The sequence below is a fragment of the Falco punctatus genome (genome assembly GCF_963210335.1).
Source record: "Falco punctatus genome assembly, chromosome: 1".
NCBI lineage: Eukaryota > Metazoa > Chordata > Aves > Falconiformes > Falconidae > Falco > Falco punctatus.
In genome coordinates, this window is record NC_137580.1 from 111,984,436 (window position 1) to 111,998,779 (window position 14,344).

At 36.6% G+C, this 14,344-nt stretch overlaps 1 protein-coding gene across 8 annotated transcripts in view; it reads right to left on the reverse strand.

The window, feature by feature from the left end:
* Window positions 1–14,344, reverse strand: part of NF1 (neurofibromin 1) — a 114,013-nt gene that overhangs the window by 62,456 nt on the left and 37,213 nt on the right. For 6 of the 8 annotated variants that reach the window (XM_080374168.1, XM_080374167.1, XM_080374169.1 and 3 more), the window contains 14 exons: window positions 13,672–13,815; window positions 12,732–12,978; window positions 12,335–12,408; window positions 12,148–12,231; window positions 11,103–11,543; window positions 10,582–10,721; window positions 9,889–10,011; window positions 9,341–9,424; window positions 8,679–8,795; window positions 7,913–8,094; window positions 7,596–7,807; window positions 6,807–6,968; window positions 5,690–5,793; window positions 4,657–4,792 (listed from right to left, as the gene is read on the reverse strand). In XM_080374168.1, the coding sequence (XP_080230294.1) occupies window positions 4,657–4,792; window positions 5,690–5,793; window positions 6,807–6,968; window positions 7,596–7,807; window positions 7,913–8,094; window positions 8,679–8,795; window positions 9,341–9,424; window positions 9,889–10,011; window positions 10,582–10,721; window positions 11,103–11,543; window positions 12,148–12,231; window positions 12,335–12,408; window positions 12,732–12,978; window positions 13,672–13,815 (2,250 nt within the window). Of the gene's footprint in view, window positions 1–6; window positions 4,433–4,656; window positions 4,793–5,689; window positions 5,794–6,806; window positions 6,969–7,595; window positions 7,808–7,912; window positions 8,095–8,678; window positions 8,796–9,340; window positions 9,425–9,888; window positions 10,012–10,581; window positions 10,722–11,102; window positions 11,544–12,147; window positions 12,232–12,334; window positions 12,409–12,731; window positions 12,979–13,671; window positions 13,816–14,344 lie in introns of those variants that run through there. The other 2 variants (XM_080374174.1, XM_080374173.1) reach the window with 2 other exon arrangements.

A 14,344-nucleotide genomic window follows, 5' to 3' on the forward strand; every position in this document is an offset into this window, starting at 1 on the left:
CTACAGAACAGAGATGAGCACAAACAAGTCACAGCACCAACTACATACAGCAACAAAAACCAATGTTGACTTGTACATAAAATTACACAGTAAAATGTAACAAACATAACCAACAGAAAATGAAATATATAAACTAAAGACTGATGATGGAGTTTTTATTCCACGATTTTATTACATCTTATTTACAAAGCACTAAATTCAAAACAAGCAAATGTTGCGTTTCAATCATTTCTACTATTTCTGGCTAGATTAAAAGTCAAACCACATTAATGTGCTCATGATACACAATATTGGGCATTAAATGGTATATTCAGCTTTCAAATGTATTTCACCATCCCCAAATAATTTTAATAGTAAAAATAGCAAAGCGTTATCCCTTTGAAAGACATTACTTTTAAAATAAATTTAGAGTTTTAAGTCTTCCCAATGTTTCTCTGTGTGTCCTTCAATTTACTTAGATCTGCGAATCATCACGGTTATTACTACTTTGATAACTACACACTGCCATAAAACACTCTGTGGAGAAAGGAAGAAAATGCCAGCGGTTCTACCTTAACTTATTATCGATTTCCAAATCAAGATATCTGACTTGATTGTGCTTATTTCTGCAGTTCATTTAAATGCACAGGGACCCAGCAAAAAGCATCCCATTCTCGTGTGTTTCCCACCAGGATCTGAGGAAAGCTATCACACATCAGCCTGGTGCACTGCCCCCCGGCACAGGGTACATTTTGGTCTTGGAGCTCAATCCTACGTCCTTCGTGTCAGCTGTAACAGCAAATCAGCACCACCAAGAAGCCCTACTGAGAGCAACACCTGGAGCTGTATCAACGGAAAGCTGGCAGTATGTAGCAGTTTGAGAGCAAGCATGCACCAACAGTTCAGATCATCTTTAGAGTATCACAACAGACTGGAACTGGAAGAGAATTTCTAAAACTTACAAATGCAACAGAGAAAGAGAAAAAAAAATAAACCAAACCAAAACACAACCACCAAAACAAAACCCAAAACAGTCAGTAAAAGCTATTCTGCTACCCAAGCTAAATTTAAATAGTCCAAATTTGTGCAGGACCTATTAATATTTAACCAATGGTGCCTCTGCCAAATTTCTGTGTAATTTCTACACTTCACTTCCGAAGCAGTCATATACATACTCTATTCATCAGGGTATTGCATTTAAAGCAAGTAAAATTTCCATACCTCTCTATTAAGAAAAAATCATGTATGTTTGTGTGGTTTTTATGAAATAGCCAGCAGAAATTCTTTACATAAGTCACATTGATCACCCTTGTTCGTGCGCACGTAACACTCCTAAACATACATTACCTGAAAATGAGCACGGGTGAATCTCTCACAGTAACTAGTTATATGTTGTTTCCAAATGAAAACTTTTCCCAGGGCTCTGTTCCAGTAACAGAAGCCTCAGACGGCACAGACCCCAATATCCAACTAAATGCACCATTTCCATAATGTTGCTACATGGAATAAAATCAGCTAGAATTCATTTACAGAATACATCTAATGAGTATTTTTCACACACATACTTACTTTAAAACTCTAAGCATAAAAATACACTGCAAAATTCCGTCTCTTTTACACTATTGCTTGGGATGGAACATATTCACTTATATAGAAAATGAAGTTACCTTATAAAAATCACCTATTTGGTTCTTATGATAAAAACGGATTAATACCCCAAACCATTCAGATTTTAATTGTACTTTCTTTCAGATAAAGGCCAGACTCTTCAAAACTCTCTGGAATTTGAAAGTACAGAATAATTATTACACTATTTCTGATGAGCCAAACATCTGTACACAAACATAGGTGTTACTAGAAAGAGTTTCTGTAGTAAATGTTGACACCGAGTATCAGTTAATACCACTTGTATATTTGCCAGTAAATCATGTCTTTCAGGAACAAACTACCCCTTCTTACCAAAAAAAAGTAAAGGCAAGAATAAAGCCAAAAGACTTGATATGCTTCCACAGAAGGATCTCTGGCAGTGTCCACTGGTGAGTGCATTTTAGTAATTCCATTTCATGTAGGAATTCAAAATGGTCTGCATAGTAGTAATTCCTAGCAACGTATCACTGAAATTGAAATAAATCCGATACATCCTAGTAACAGCATATTAAAGCAATTCTAGGGAAGAGATGTGGGACAACATAACATCAAACAACAAAAGCAACAATTGTGTGTGACATTTTCAGTAACACTCAAACATGCTCCCCGCCAACATCTGTGAGACTGTGGCCATTTGAACTTGAAGGAAACCAACCTGCCCCTTCATTTCCCAATTTAAACAAACGGGGAAAAAAAAAAAAAAAAAAAAAAGACCCAGATCACCGGGGGCCCCCCTCAACCTGAATACAACCACTGTCAGAAAGAGAACCTGACAACTTTAGAAGCCATTTATACAAGTTGTTATAGCAGAAAGGCACATCACTTGCACACCTAGTCCATCCCAACAGCCCACAATAGCAACCCAAGATCCACAAGTCATCCACAACAGACACACAATTCACTGCTGCTCACTTCCAAGTTCTGAGAATTGCAGCAGTTGCATTTACTAATACAGTATTCACTGTAAAAATGACTAGACTACAATGTGTAGAATTTTATAACTCATAGTTTGCTTCCACAGCTCGGAAAAATCTGTTTTCCTTGCTCCACTTTAGACCCGAGATACAGACTCCTTGGTTGAAAGGCCAAAAGCAGTTCTTCCAGACCACAGCTCAAATATTCTGCCATGCACAGCTCTTCTGTGACAGTCCTCCAACAGGACTGGAAACTGTATTTCCTATGAGTCTGGAGAGCAGCAGGAATATGCCCCACTGGAGTTCTTAGCAGCAGCTAAATCCATCAGAAACACACAAAGAGCAAGAGAGAGACCTGTAAACCTACAGCAAGCTGCTGCTGAGCCACTGCAGAGAGCAGCAAAAATGGGAGAGAGCAGGAATTGGGGATGGAGGCTGGGGAATGCAGGTACTTCAACAGCAGGCAGCCAGGAAAGGTCCACTATAGTAGAACTTACTCTACAGAGGGCAATGTACTGCTCAGGAAGGCTTTTTCTCTTTAAGCATCATTTATAAATGGTACCAGAAACAAGCAAGAAGAGGTGGTCCCAGCTTGGTAACTTTCCAAGGCTCATTTGAAAGCACTCAAGTTTTAGCCACAAACAGAAGTCAGTTCCTGAACTTGCCTCATTAAAAGAACTCTATAAATGCATTTATCTGTCTCTTCTAGGTTCTCTCCCTCCTTTTGACCTGCTAAATTTCTCAATACTCCGTGTTCGCAAATATTTGGTCAGCCACTTAGAAGTACAGCAGCGCTTTGCATACAGTAACATGCTCCAGGCCTCTGGCAGGCAACAGCACCTCCATCAGAGCGTGGTGCCTGTAGCAGGTGGACAGTATTTTACTTCATAGACCAAAATGCATTCCTGTTGTCATTCTCCCTCTCAAAAACAAGAACCTACCCTCAGGAGTACAGAGCACCTTCAGTGTCCCAGTCACAAGACTAATGCCATTTACCAAATCGTATGCCAGCGGGCCTCCTTCCCAGTAAAGGTAACAGCTTTCTTTACCGTGCTGCCTGGCAGCCTGATTTCAGAGACTCCTGCTTTCAGAATGTGATTATGAGACATGACACCGAGTGTGATCAGAATAAAGCCTGAACGATGCAGTATTTCAACCTCACCCACAAATGACCTTCTTTAGAGAAGCACAAATAACCACAAACAATTCTCTACCAAAGACAGACATATAAAATGCTATTGACTATTTCCTTCCATTACACCCGGCATCAATCCACAGTTTCTAAAATTTAGGACTTGGCAACTACCATGGTCCCACTGAATACCTTAAGGTTCTTTCTTACGAGCATCTTTACCCTGCTTTTCTACCAAAAGTAGAAAGCATAAGATTATGCTCACCTGTAATGGGCAACTACATAACATTCCTGGAACAAAAAAATGAATAACATATTTCATAGACAATTTTTGTAAAAATTTACTTCAGAGAGAAATGCTCTTGAAGAAATTGCCTCTATTTTTATGCAGAAAACAGCTACCTAGAGTCAGTAACTGTACAAGTAACTATTTTATTCACAAAGTTAAGGTTTATCAAAGACGTGATCTTTAAGACAGACTTTTACATAATTCACTATATTTCTGATGTAATTAATCCTGTATAAAAAGTAAACAAGTACACTGTTTCTATATTCAAAAGTTTTGTGTTCTCTCAACCCAGCAGTGATTTTATTATTTATTTTCCCCTTTTACTGCCTTCCTTATAGATGTCCCACAGTGAACTGATAAAAGCAAGTATAACCATTACCTCCCTAGTTAATCTTTAGTCTCCCATAGAGATGCTAAAGACCTAATAAGGCAGCAATAATCTCTGCTGAGTTCTTAGCTGTAATTCAACTCCTTTATTAAAAAAAAAAAAAAAAAAAAAGATGTTTAGTCATCTCCTGATTGCCAACCCAAGTCATAAAACACCATTCAGTCCCTACATTCAGATTCCTGTTGTTTAACAAATATCTGAAAACAGTCTTTAAGAAATGCCCACTATGCACCCACTACAGGATCAAGCTCCAAACTGCTAGAATTACAACCCAAAGTTTAGGGGCAGGCAACCACTGCAGGCATACCTGGTATAAACAATGGCACACACTGCGAAGTTGTGGTGGGAACTCCGAAGAAGAATTAATGATTGCATGAAAAAATTTTTCTGTCATTTGCAAAAGACTCCGCTGGTTCTCTTCAAGACTTTCTGTAGGCTCCAGCCTGAAACAAACCCATAAACGTATGACCAGCAATCAAATAAATGATACTAGCTGTACTTATACGTTTGGAGTAATCCTACTTGTCGGGGTAAATAGCGATCTTAAGGAAATAGTTATGATCTTTTACACAAAAGTTTCCATCGATATTTTAAACTACAGAAGTTACAACGTATTTTAAAACACTGTAATAAACAGACAGTTGTAAGTGGGATTCTGTCACACCATGCCAAAGACACATACATAATTCCAACTGAGAACTGCATTATCAGTTTGATGACAGTTTCTATGAAAGGAATTTTGGAGGTAGACACAGATATTTGACAGTTAAACTACAAACAAGAAGGCCTATCTTTTTGTAAGCTACTTAAGAGACAAATACTTAAAAGTTTTTCTAAGAGTTAGAGATAATTCAAAGCAATAGAGCAACAGCTACTAAATCCAAGTCATGATGTAAATCACAAGTAGTGATGTAAGAGAAATTAAATTTAAAAAAAATTACACACACAACATGCACTCATTCTGTCTTACTTCTGTAATTAATTCAATGACCTAAAGCAGATGCTTTCTGGTACTACTGGAAATCCCCACATTAGTGGCCTACATAAAAGTATGAAGCAGCAAGTAGGAGAAGAGGTCCTGCAAGAGCTCTCTGCCTTCCTTACTCTCTCAGAGCTTAAGAGGACATCCAACAAAACTCATCTCGCTGTGTTGGGACAGCTCCGTACAATTCTCCCTGGGTATAAGGACTGCAGATACAATTAACGTGTCTAGTAAAGTGAGGAGTGGAAAAGTATGGAAGTAGGAGAAAAATATTTGCCACAATGAAAAAGGAATCCTATTTATGACTGTGAATCGTTCACAAATAAATACGTTTGTTCCCCGCCTTTGAATCTCAAACCTTGTTGGATCCACCTCAAAGCTAACATGCTGCCACTCAGAGGATGTGATCACAGTCCTTAATAAAGGTTCCAAAAGCTTCTGCAAATATGTGGCACCATATACCTATGTAGAAAGAAAATCAGAACAGATGGCCAGATTGACATAGCCATTCACAGGAATGCTCCAAAATTCTGTGTTACAAAAGCCTGAAAACATTTGATTTGTTTTTGTGTAAGCCAGATTACTGCGAAATTTGTGTTTCTTCATTATAGTCTCACTTCTGAAACATAACTGTAATCAATTTCTGCAAGCATTTTAATTCACTTCCAATTTAGAGAAAACCATAGGTTGCTCTCTAATAACAACAATAACCAGATGGGATTCTTTCTTAGAGCACACTGACTCAACACTTGATCTCTGCACATAGCTTTTTAAACTGAAATGGAAGCATAAATAAGACCTCAGACTTTGTCTCCCATTTTTAAATTGCCTTTATATTTTTAAATTAAATCAGGAACAGTCTTCAAACTGGTACTGGCCCCTAAATCACTTTTATAACTAAACTAGTCAGAAGTTTAAAGACCCCACTATGACTCAAGATTACTTAGGAAAGGACTTTAAGATAACTAAAACTTTTACAAATGTTCAGATGTTTGTATCAAGTAAGTTATGTGTCCTAAATAACTAGTAATCTTTGTTGAAAACTACAAATCGCAAATGTTTTTGTTTCTGCAACCAGTTTTCTTCCTTACAATGCAGAATACATAGAGTACGCAAGACAAAACATTTACTGTCTTGGAAACTTTCAAAAGGACTAATCGCAAACTTAAGCCTGACTGAGTCATGAGGTTTTGGCAGAAGGTTAGTTCCAGGAGGATTTTTATTTTTTAGTTGGGCCTGAACATATGAGACCTCCAAGATTTAGTTTATCAAACGTTAAAATGTTAAAAGCAGAAGTCCCTGAACATAACTGATGTTGAGAGCCGAGACTAACTTAAGCAGAGAGCCAAAGGCAACTCTGTACTATTTTCATCTAATCCAGTTACTGAAGTGCTTAATACCATAGATTGGTAGTTTGATATTTTTACATTCATAAACTTTTCCTGTTATTTAGAGAGAAAAATTAGATAATATACCTTAAAACAGAAAGTCATTATTTTACTGGCTAAGCTGTTTCCTCGGAAGAGTGTCTGCATGGAATCTGCTAGTTCAACTTCCTTTGAAAACATATTCCAGAGTAGCTGGTAGAGCAAGTGCCGGGAATCAAAGAGCGTGACCAGGACACGAGCTAGCTCATCCTTAAAAGAAGCAATGAAATGTTAATCTGACTAGCAGTGAGTTAAAGCAAGTATGAGAAAAAGAATTACAAAAAACATACCAAGCAGTTTGTACTAATGTCTTACATTTGCTATGGAGTCTTCCACGTAAGTATAAAATTAAGCACGCAGTCTCTCTTCAAATCTTTCCTATGCTACTGCTTGTCTAAAAATCTGCCTCAGGATATCCAGTCATACAAACTCATAATGGTTAGTCCAGATAGATAAGCAGTTATTCTGTATAACAAAGCCCAATTCATCTTGCTAAATTCTAGAGCAGAAAATACAGTTCTGTTTGTCTGCATTACAGCACACACAATCTGTAATAAATAAACCAGCTCAAACAGACGTATTTATTAAAATAACTGTATATTAAATTATTCCTAGACATTAACTAAAAATTTACTATAAAAACGCAGTTTAAAATCAAGATCTCTGACAATTAAGACTCAGTACGCTTTTCAAGAATATACTAAGAAAGGCTAGCTATCATGAACAGTAGGTCATATTTCTCTGTAGCAGATTGTTGTTAGACCCTTACTGTTTGTTTTATTTCAAGTCTTAATACTGTAAAAAAATGTAGGAAATAAAATGCATGAATCAACTTACCCACTGAGAACAAGGCACCACATTGGCTAAAGCCATAGCAATAGGAAGCTCCCCCTGATCACCCATCATTGTAACCAACTCCACCAATCTCTCAAATCGATCTGCTAGCACTGTTTCTGCTAACGTATCAAATTCTGTTCCCTGCTGCAGAATTTTGGTGAGGACTTCCATAAACGTAGCTCTTGTTTGGAGGTCTTTATGATAGCCCAAGCCTGATTAAAAAAACCCAGAACTACTAAGGAAGATGTTAAAATAAATTAAATACCAATGTCTTCATTATGTATTCATTTATGCACAGTTATCTCTAGCTACTTTACCTATTGAGTGCATTAGACCACTGTCCACATTTGCATTGAGCAAATTTGACATAGCAAGAACAGTGCAGTGCCGTAGTGAAGCTAGTCTTCGAGACATTCCACGTTTCCTGCCACCTGTTTGTGCACTTTCATCTTCAACTTCACTACAGTCATTCAGAAGGTTCATAAACAGTGTGAAGTATCTTAAGGAAAAGAAAGAGACTTGGATAAGTAAAACAGATTCTACAAAGGCAACTGTCTGAAACTATTTGCATACAGTAGCAAATAGACAATAAGCCTCCCCCCACGCCAAAAAAAAAAAAAATAATCTCTGAACTGCCCCAAGTAATCTTTCTTGTAGCATAGTCCAAACTTCCACAAATGTTGTAACGACCAGAAGACACTGCCCTAAAATGTGTACGTGTTTTTTCTCAAACCAAGCAAGTGAATTTCCCAAGCATGTCTTTACAAACAGATGTCATGAAAGAAATTAAGTTTCATGGATAAAAACATAATACCAAAGCAAGCTAATCCCTCCCATGAATTATGCATACATCTGCATTAAGCAGAAACAAAGCCAAATTTGTAATTGTTTTTTAAATGAAAATGCATCCATAAACCTAGGGGGCAAAGATGTGTGACATAGAATATATAAGTAGTAATTCCTGTTTAGATAATAAAATTATTTCTGCTAGAAGAAAAAAACAAACATAGTTTGTAATAAATGTCATATGGTGCATCTAGTTAGAGTCACTGTATAGAAAAATAGTTAAAAGCCACTATTTACTTAAGAAATAACTGAGATTTTGCTTCCATCAACTCAACACCATCTCCTTCTTCAGGCTGTAGTGGAAGTCCAGCAAGAAGAGAGACCACTGCTTCCATACTTGCTTGGTCCAAATCTCTGAAAATTAAATTTTAAGAAGCTGTGAATCAGTTCAGTAGAATTAGTCTCTCCTTCTGCTTGATAATTTTCCCATCCAGTACCAAGTCCCTTCTTTTCCTTATGTATCTAACTGCAGGTGAAAAGAGTCATTACTGAAAAAAAAAGTTACTCTAGTAAAGTTCTGTCCATCAGGAAAATAGCTATTACATTTTGTGGTACAGGGTCAAGCAATATATCTCCTAAGGACAACAACTGCAAACCAAACCCGTCATAAAAACCCAGTAAAGCATAAATTCAACACTATAATGTTTGATGATTTTCTTCTTCAGAATGCATCACATGAAGACATAGGTCCAGTAAATATTAGTTAAGACTATGCGTTAAATATATTTTTATATATATATAAATAAATATAACATAAAATTTATATTTCAATTTTTGTCTTTTCCTTAAATTACTACTGCTAAAGGGAGTCCACTCAAGCCAGGTCATCTGTGTATCTCAAACACCACCTGGAACCCTGTTAGCAACTTTAGAAACAGCTTAAGAGTATTCTTTCTTACCTTGTCAGACATTTCACATCCTCATCTGTTGCTTGATTAGATGTTCCCATAACCCAGTCTGTCAAATATTCCACCATTTTGTTCCTATTACATATAGATACATTGCTTTAGCTTTGGGGGTTTTTTGGGTTGTGGGTTTTTTTGTTTGGTTTTTTTGTTGTTTTGTTGTTTTTTGGTTTTGTTTTTTTTTAAATAGCCCTTCCTTCAAACACACTTACTACTGCTGGCATCATTCTTAGTTATTACAAATTCAGAGTAAGAACTATTTGAAATACTACCCACACTGAGGATGAACTGAACTAACCTTAGTATACCAAGTAATACCCTGGTCTCTATCACACAAAATTTTTACATGTGTTTAAGTATCTCCACAACTAAAATAAAATTTTAAATGCAGCACCAGGCTCTAAATTATTCTGAAGACAAAGATGGAGTACTATTCCTATACCAGGAATACTGGTGAGAGACAGGTTTTGATTTTTTTAAACATATAACCAAATGAAATTACACTTATCCACATTACACTATTCTAACAGTTATATACTTACCTAAATTTCATTTCTTGGCAAAATGAAAGGTCATCTCTCCTTTCCATCATTACTTCTACTAACTGACAAAGCTTAGTTTTTATTTGAATTGCATGTACCAAATTTCCAAGGACACGCACATACCTTAACAAAAAAGCAAAAAGATTAATTAAAGACTTCATGCTACTCCACACTACAAAGCCCACACATTTGACAAATCTTTTCAGCTCTATGCTGGAACCTACACATTGGCACCCAGCAGACTTGTGTAATGGGTTAGCAAGTGGGCTACCCTCTCCCCTCCCACCCCAATTAAGGCTGCCCTTATAGCAGCTGAAGACCAGTACTGATTTTCTTCTGGCTAAAAAAGATTTCTAGTAGTATAAAACTGAACAGAAATCTGCCCTTCAGCTGGTTTTTAAACACAAACATCGTTGTCTAGAAAAGAAAGCATGAATGCTTACAAGAATGGGGCTAAACTATGGAACGGCTAGTTCTTTAAAAAAACAATAAAGTCACCCTCTGTCAAAGTATTTTATGCTACAGTATAAATTATCTCCACGATTACTGAAGCAGTCAGAACCATGTGAGAGACGATCAGAAAATCAGCTGTTGCTTCTCCACAGATGCAAGCAGAAAAGATATAAACCAGAAGGCCCTACCTCACTTCTTAAATGTATTACCTAGTATAGGAAGGTCAACAGGATTTCTTACCTAACCAGATTTAGCATCATTGTCTCAATACTAGCTTGTCCAAGATGTTCTGAGCTCCCTTCTGTATGATTGTCAAGCAAATTCTTCATTATAGCAATGGTTTGCTCTACAAATTGTGTGTTGGTCTCAGTGAGCAAAACCTACAGGAAGAAAATTGTTGATCTTAATTCTTCACACACAAAACCAAAGAAAGGGTATTCATCAAATATACTGCAGCATTTAAAAAAAATTTGAATCCAATATATGTTAAGATTAGGTACGTCTATACTACCAGCCATAACTATTCTGAGAGCATTTTCACAGATTCTGTACTCGGAGTTCACTTAAGAATTCAAGAATGCTTTCAATTACCTGATGTTAAATACAATTATTATTAATGCATGCTGCAACATACAACCACAAAGTTTGCAGGATCTTTTGTACAAAACATGAACAGCTATCAATTTCAATTACCTACATGAAAGACAAGACAGATGCTTTTTATTAAGACCCAAATGTGAACGAATATATCACCACTTTACCTGTCCTTGAGAATCAAAAAACTTGCTGATGGTATTCTTCAATTTGTTAAACAGCATTGGATAAAGTGCTGGACTCAACTCCAAACCCACCAGATCTTTAATATTAGTCCGTATCTGAAGTCCCACCTTCTCATGGTTACAGACCATCAGAGTCAATAATCGATCAATAAATTTGCTAACAGGAGTCTCTGCATTTCCCTCCGTGGACACCATCGATATCATGGAGCCCTTACGCTCATTGACAGGGCCCATAGGTGGGCTGTAGGTTGCTAACCCTGCGTTGCTACGATGCTGTAGGCACACTCCTCCAAGGGCACATAAGAATCCCGTCATGTTGATCCACTCTTGAAGAGAATCTGTGTCAGATAAGTCTATGGAGCCTCCCCCACTAACATGTGACATTCGCCTCTTAACAATTGTCTTATGAAGGCTTTCAGTAACCTGAAAAAGAATGGCTGAAGATGAAACCTCTTCAATTAAACATAACTAATGGACAGAGTCAGAATTTTAAAGTATTCTGTAACACATCCCGCCATTTACAATTCCAGTCTCAAGAATTTTCTAAGATTCACCTTTTATACTTAGTGGTACTATGAACAGAAAATTATAGAGGCACTGTTTTTAGAGAAGCTGAAAAAGGCTAAAAAGGACTGAAGGCCTAGTCAGTTCCCTGCTCTGCACCAGGGTAAAGCGTATTTAAACCATGACAGCCAGCAGCTTATTTAAAAATTTTCAGTAAAAAGGATTTCATAATTTCTGTGGTAGTGCTCCAGAGTTCTCACTATTTTGTTTTCAATTTCTTTTAAGTTTTTAAGCTCAACCTCCATCTTCCTTACAGCAATTCAAGTGAAACTACTTCTTGGTCTCTTAGTAAGCATAGTGGGGACAACTGATTACCATTATTTTTCTGGAATATTTTCATGGAGCTTAAGTCTGCCTACAAAACTAATTTCCTAGATTAAAATTCAATTCCTTAAAATAAATAAGCTTAAATAGTTATTTTAAATTTCTAAAGGGTTGAACCTATGGAAAAATTCATAGTCACCTGCCCATCTTCCATTTTGGTCTTTGGATAGTTAAGGATTAGTTTGGTAGCTTGTTCCCATTTTGCATGTGTATCCTCCCAGGCCTAAAATAAAACATACCGAGATTTAACTTCAGAACTACTTGTAGCAACAGTATTTTCTGTTTTCAAAAAAAATGCATGCAAAGAGTATATAAATTCAGTTTACCTCTGTGTTGCCCGCAGTTGGATGTTCAATGCGTCTTAGTAACGCCATCACTCTTTTCTGAAGAGCTGCTCTCCCTATAAAAGGGCAGAGAACAGTTAGTCAAGTTTTTTGAAAACCTGCCTACATCAAATAAGAGATCTTTGAAAGTAATTATTAAATTAACAGAGCAACATATCCCCTTAAAGTGTTTAGGAAAAGGATTATTCTTGTTACACTTCAAAATCTTCATGAACTTAAGCACCCAAATTCCCTGCGCTTTCTAACAATTAATTCAATGATTAAGATATTCCAGTGAAAGCAGAAGTAAATCATATAAAGAATCTCAAACTGTTTAATGAACTCAAATGCAAATAACAGTCTTACTATACAGGTAGGAAGGATTATTCATGATTCTTACCTGTTGACATCATATTGCTAACAGATGCAAACTCCATGAAAGTATTGTAGTTTGGCAAAAAATTATGCACTGAGACTTCATCTACTCCACATCTGATATCTGCTTCCTCACAGAGGTGACGGAAACAAGACATTGCAACAAGGACTGCCTCAATATCTGGGCTCCACAAAAACATGTATAAGGCGACTTCCAATTTTGTTTGGGCTTGGCGGCAAATTGGTGTTCCACTGCATCCTGCCGCACTTTCCTTTGGAAACAGGGAATTCAGAATTTGGTAATATTGCTTATGAATATGGCAACTTTATTAAAATTCAGCCTTATCCAAATTGTTCTTTAAAACTGCTTTTATTCTAGACAAGATCAGAGCTCTTACATGCTGTTGCACAAACAGTGGCTAAGAACCTGCTCCTTTCACAAGGATAACCATGTACTTAGGAAAATTTTATTGATACTGGAAAAGTGTATATTAAAAAACAAAACGGAACTTTTGGCTCGTCAAAGGTGTTCTAAATATTCTCTTTGTTTTTTTCCTGCAGCTAGAACTCATAGTACAGATAGGCTTGAGAAACTTGTCTGTCAAAGGGTATACCTTACTAAAACACTTGAATTTATGATCCATCAGAGTACATTCAAACTGCATGCAATACTTTAAAAACTGAGATTTCAGATTTATTAACAAGACTAACGTGTAGGGATGCTATGTGCAATCCTAAGAAAAAAAAATATTCACCAACATTTTAACTTGAAAGAGGTGTTAGTCTGAAACATCATTATTAACCAGCATATCAGATGCATACACCACTGCAGGATACAGATGTCTTTTCATCCTCAGAAATAATTATTTTCATTTTTTTAAAATTACTTTCAAAGTAATTTAATTTCTACTCACACACAGGTTTTCCTCCCCAAGCGTTAAGAATTATCATCATGTATTACTTACCATGGAAGAATTCCCTTTCCCTTTCCTGAGGGTAGCTCCTGGAGTACAGCGTATCATTTCTTCATGGTCGAGAGAAATTTGACTAGTTCCACCTCCAGAAACATCATAGAGGAAGAGAAAGTGGCAGGAACTCCTATCTGATTGCTATAAAGAGAGCAAAGGAAAATAAGAAGTCAACTTTTTTTAAAAAAGGGTAAAAAGGATAGATTTCAGGAAGGTAAAAAGCTCTTCAGCATCTACATAGTACTTTTCACACTGGTGCTCTCACAGCTTTATAAAGTTTCCCATACTAATGGTATCTTAGAATGGTATTTCCCCTTAAGAAATTTCTCCACAGTCATCTTCAAAAAAAATCACCTTGAGGCAAGCACATAATGATGCCTTTTCCTCCCTTCCTTGGAGCCTCTGATTGAAGTAAGCATAAAATGATGCCTTTTCCTCGCTTCCTCAGAGCCTCCTGAAAGCACCATAGGCTTCTTGGTTTTACTCCACAGGATGCACACTAACATAATTATAATTTAGTTGTAATTAAGTCTAAAGAAGCCAAACTCAGGGGTACTGTACATTTTATTCTATATATTTTATAATTGATCAGAAAAACAGGAACTGAAAGTATGAAGCACAGCTCTATTATCTTTTTCTGATACTGATATTACTGAACATCCTCTAAGCA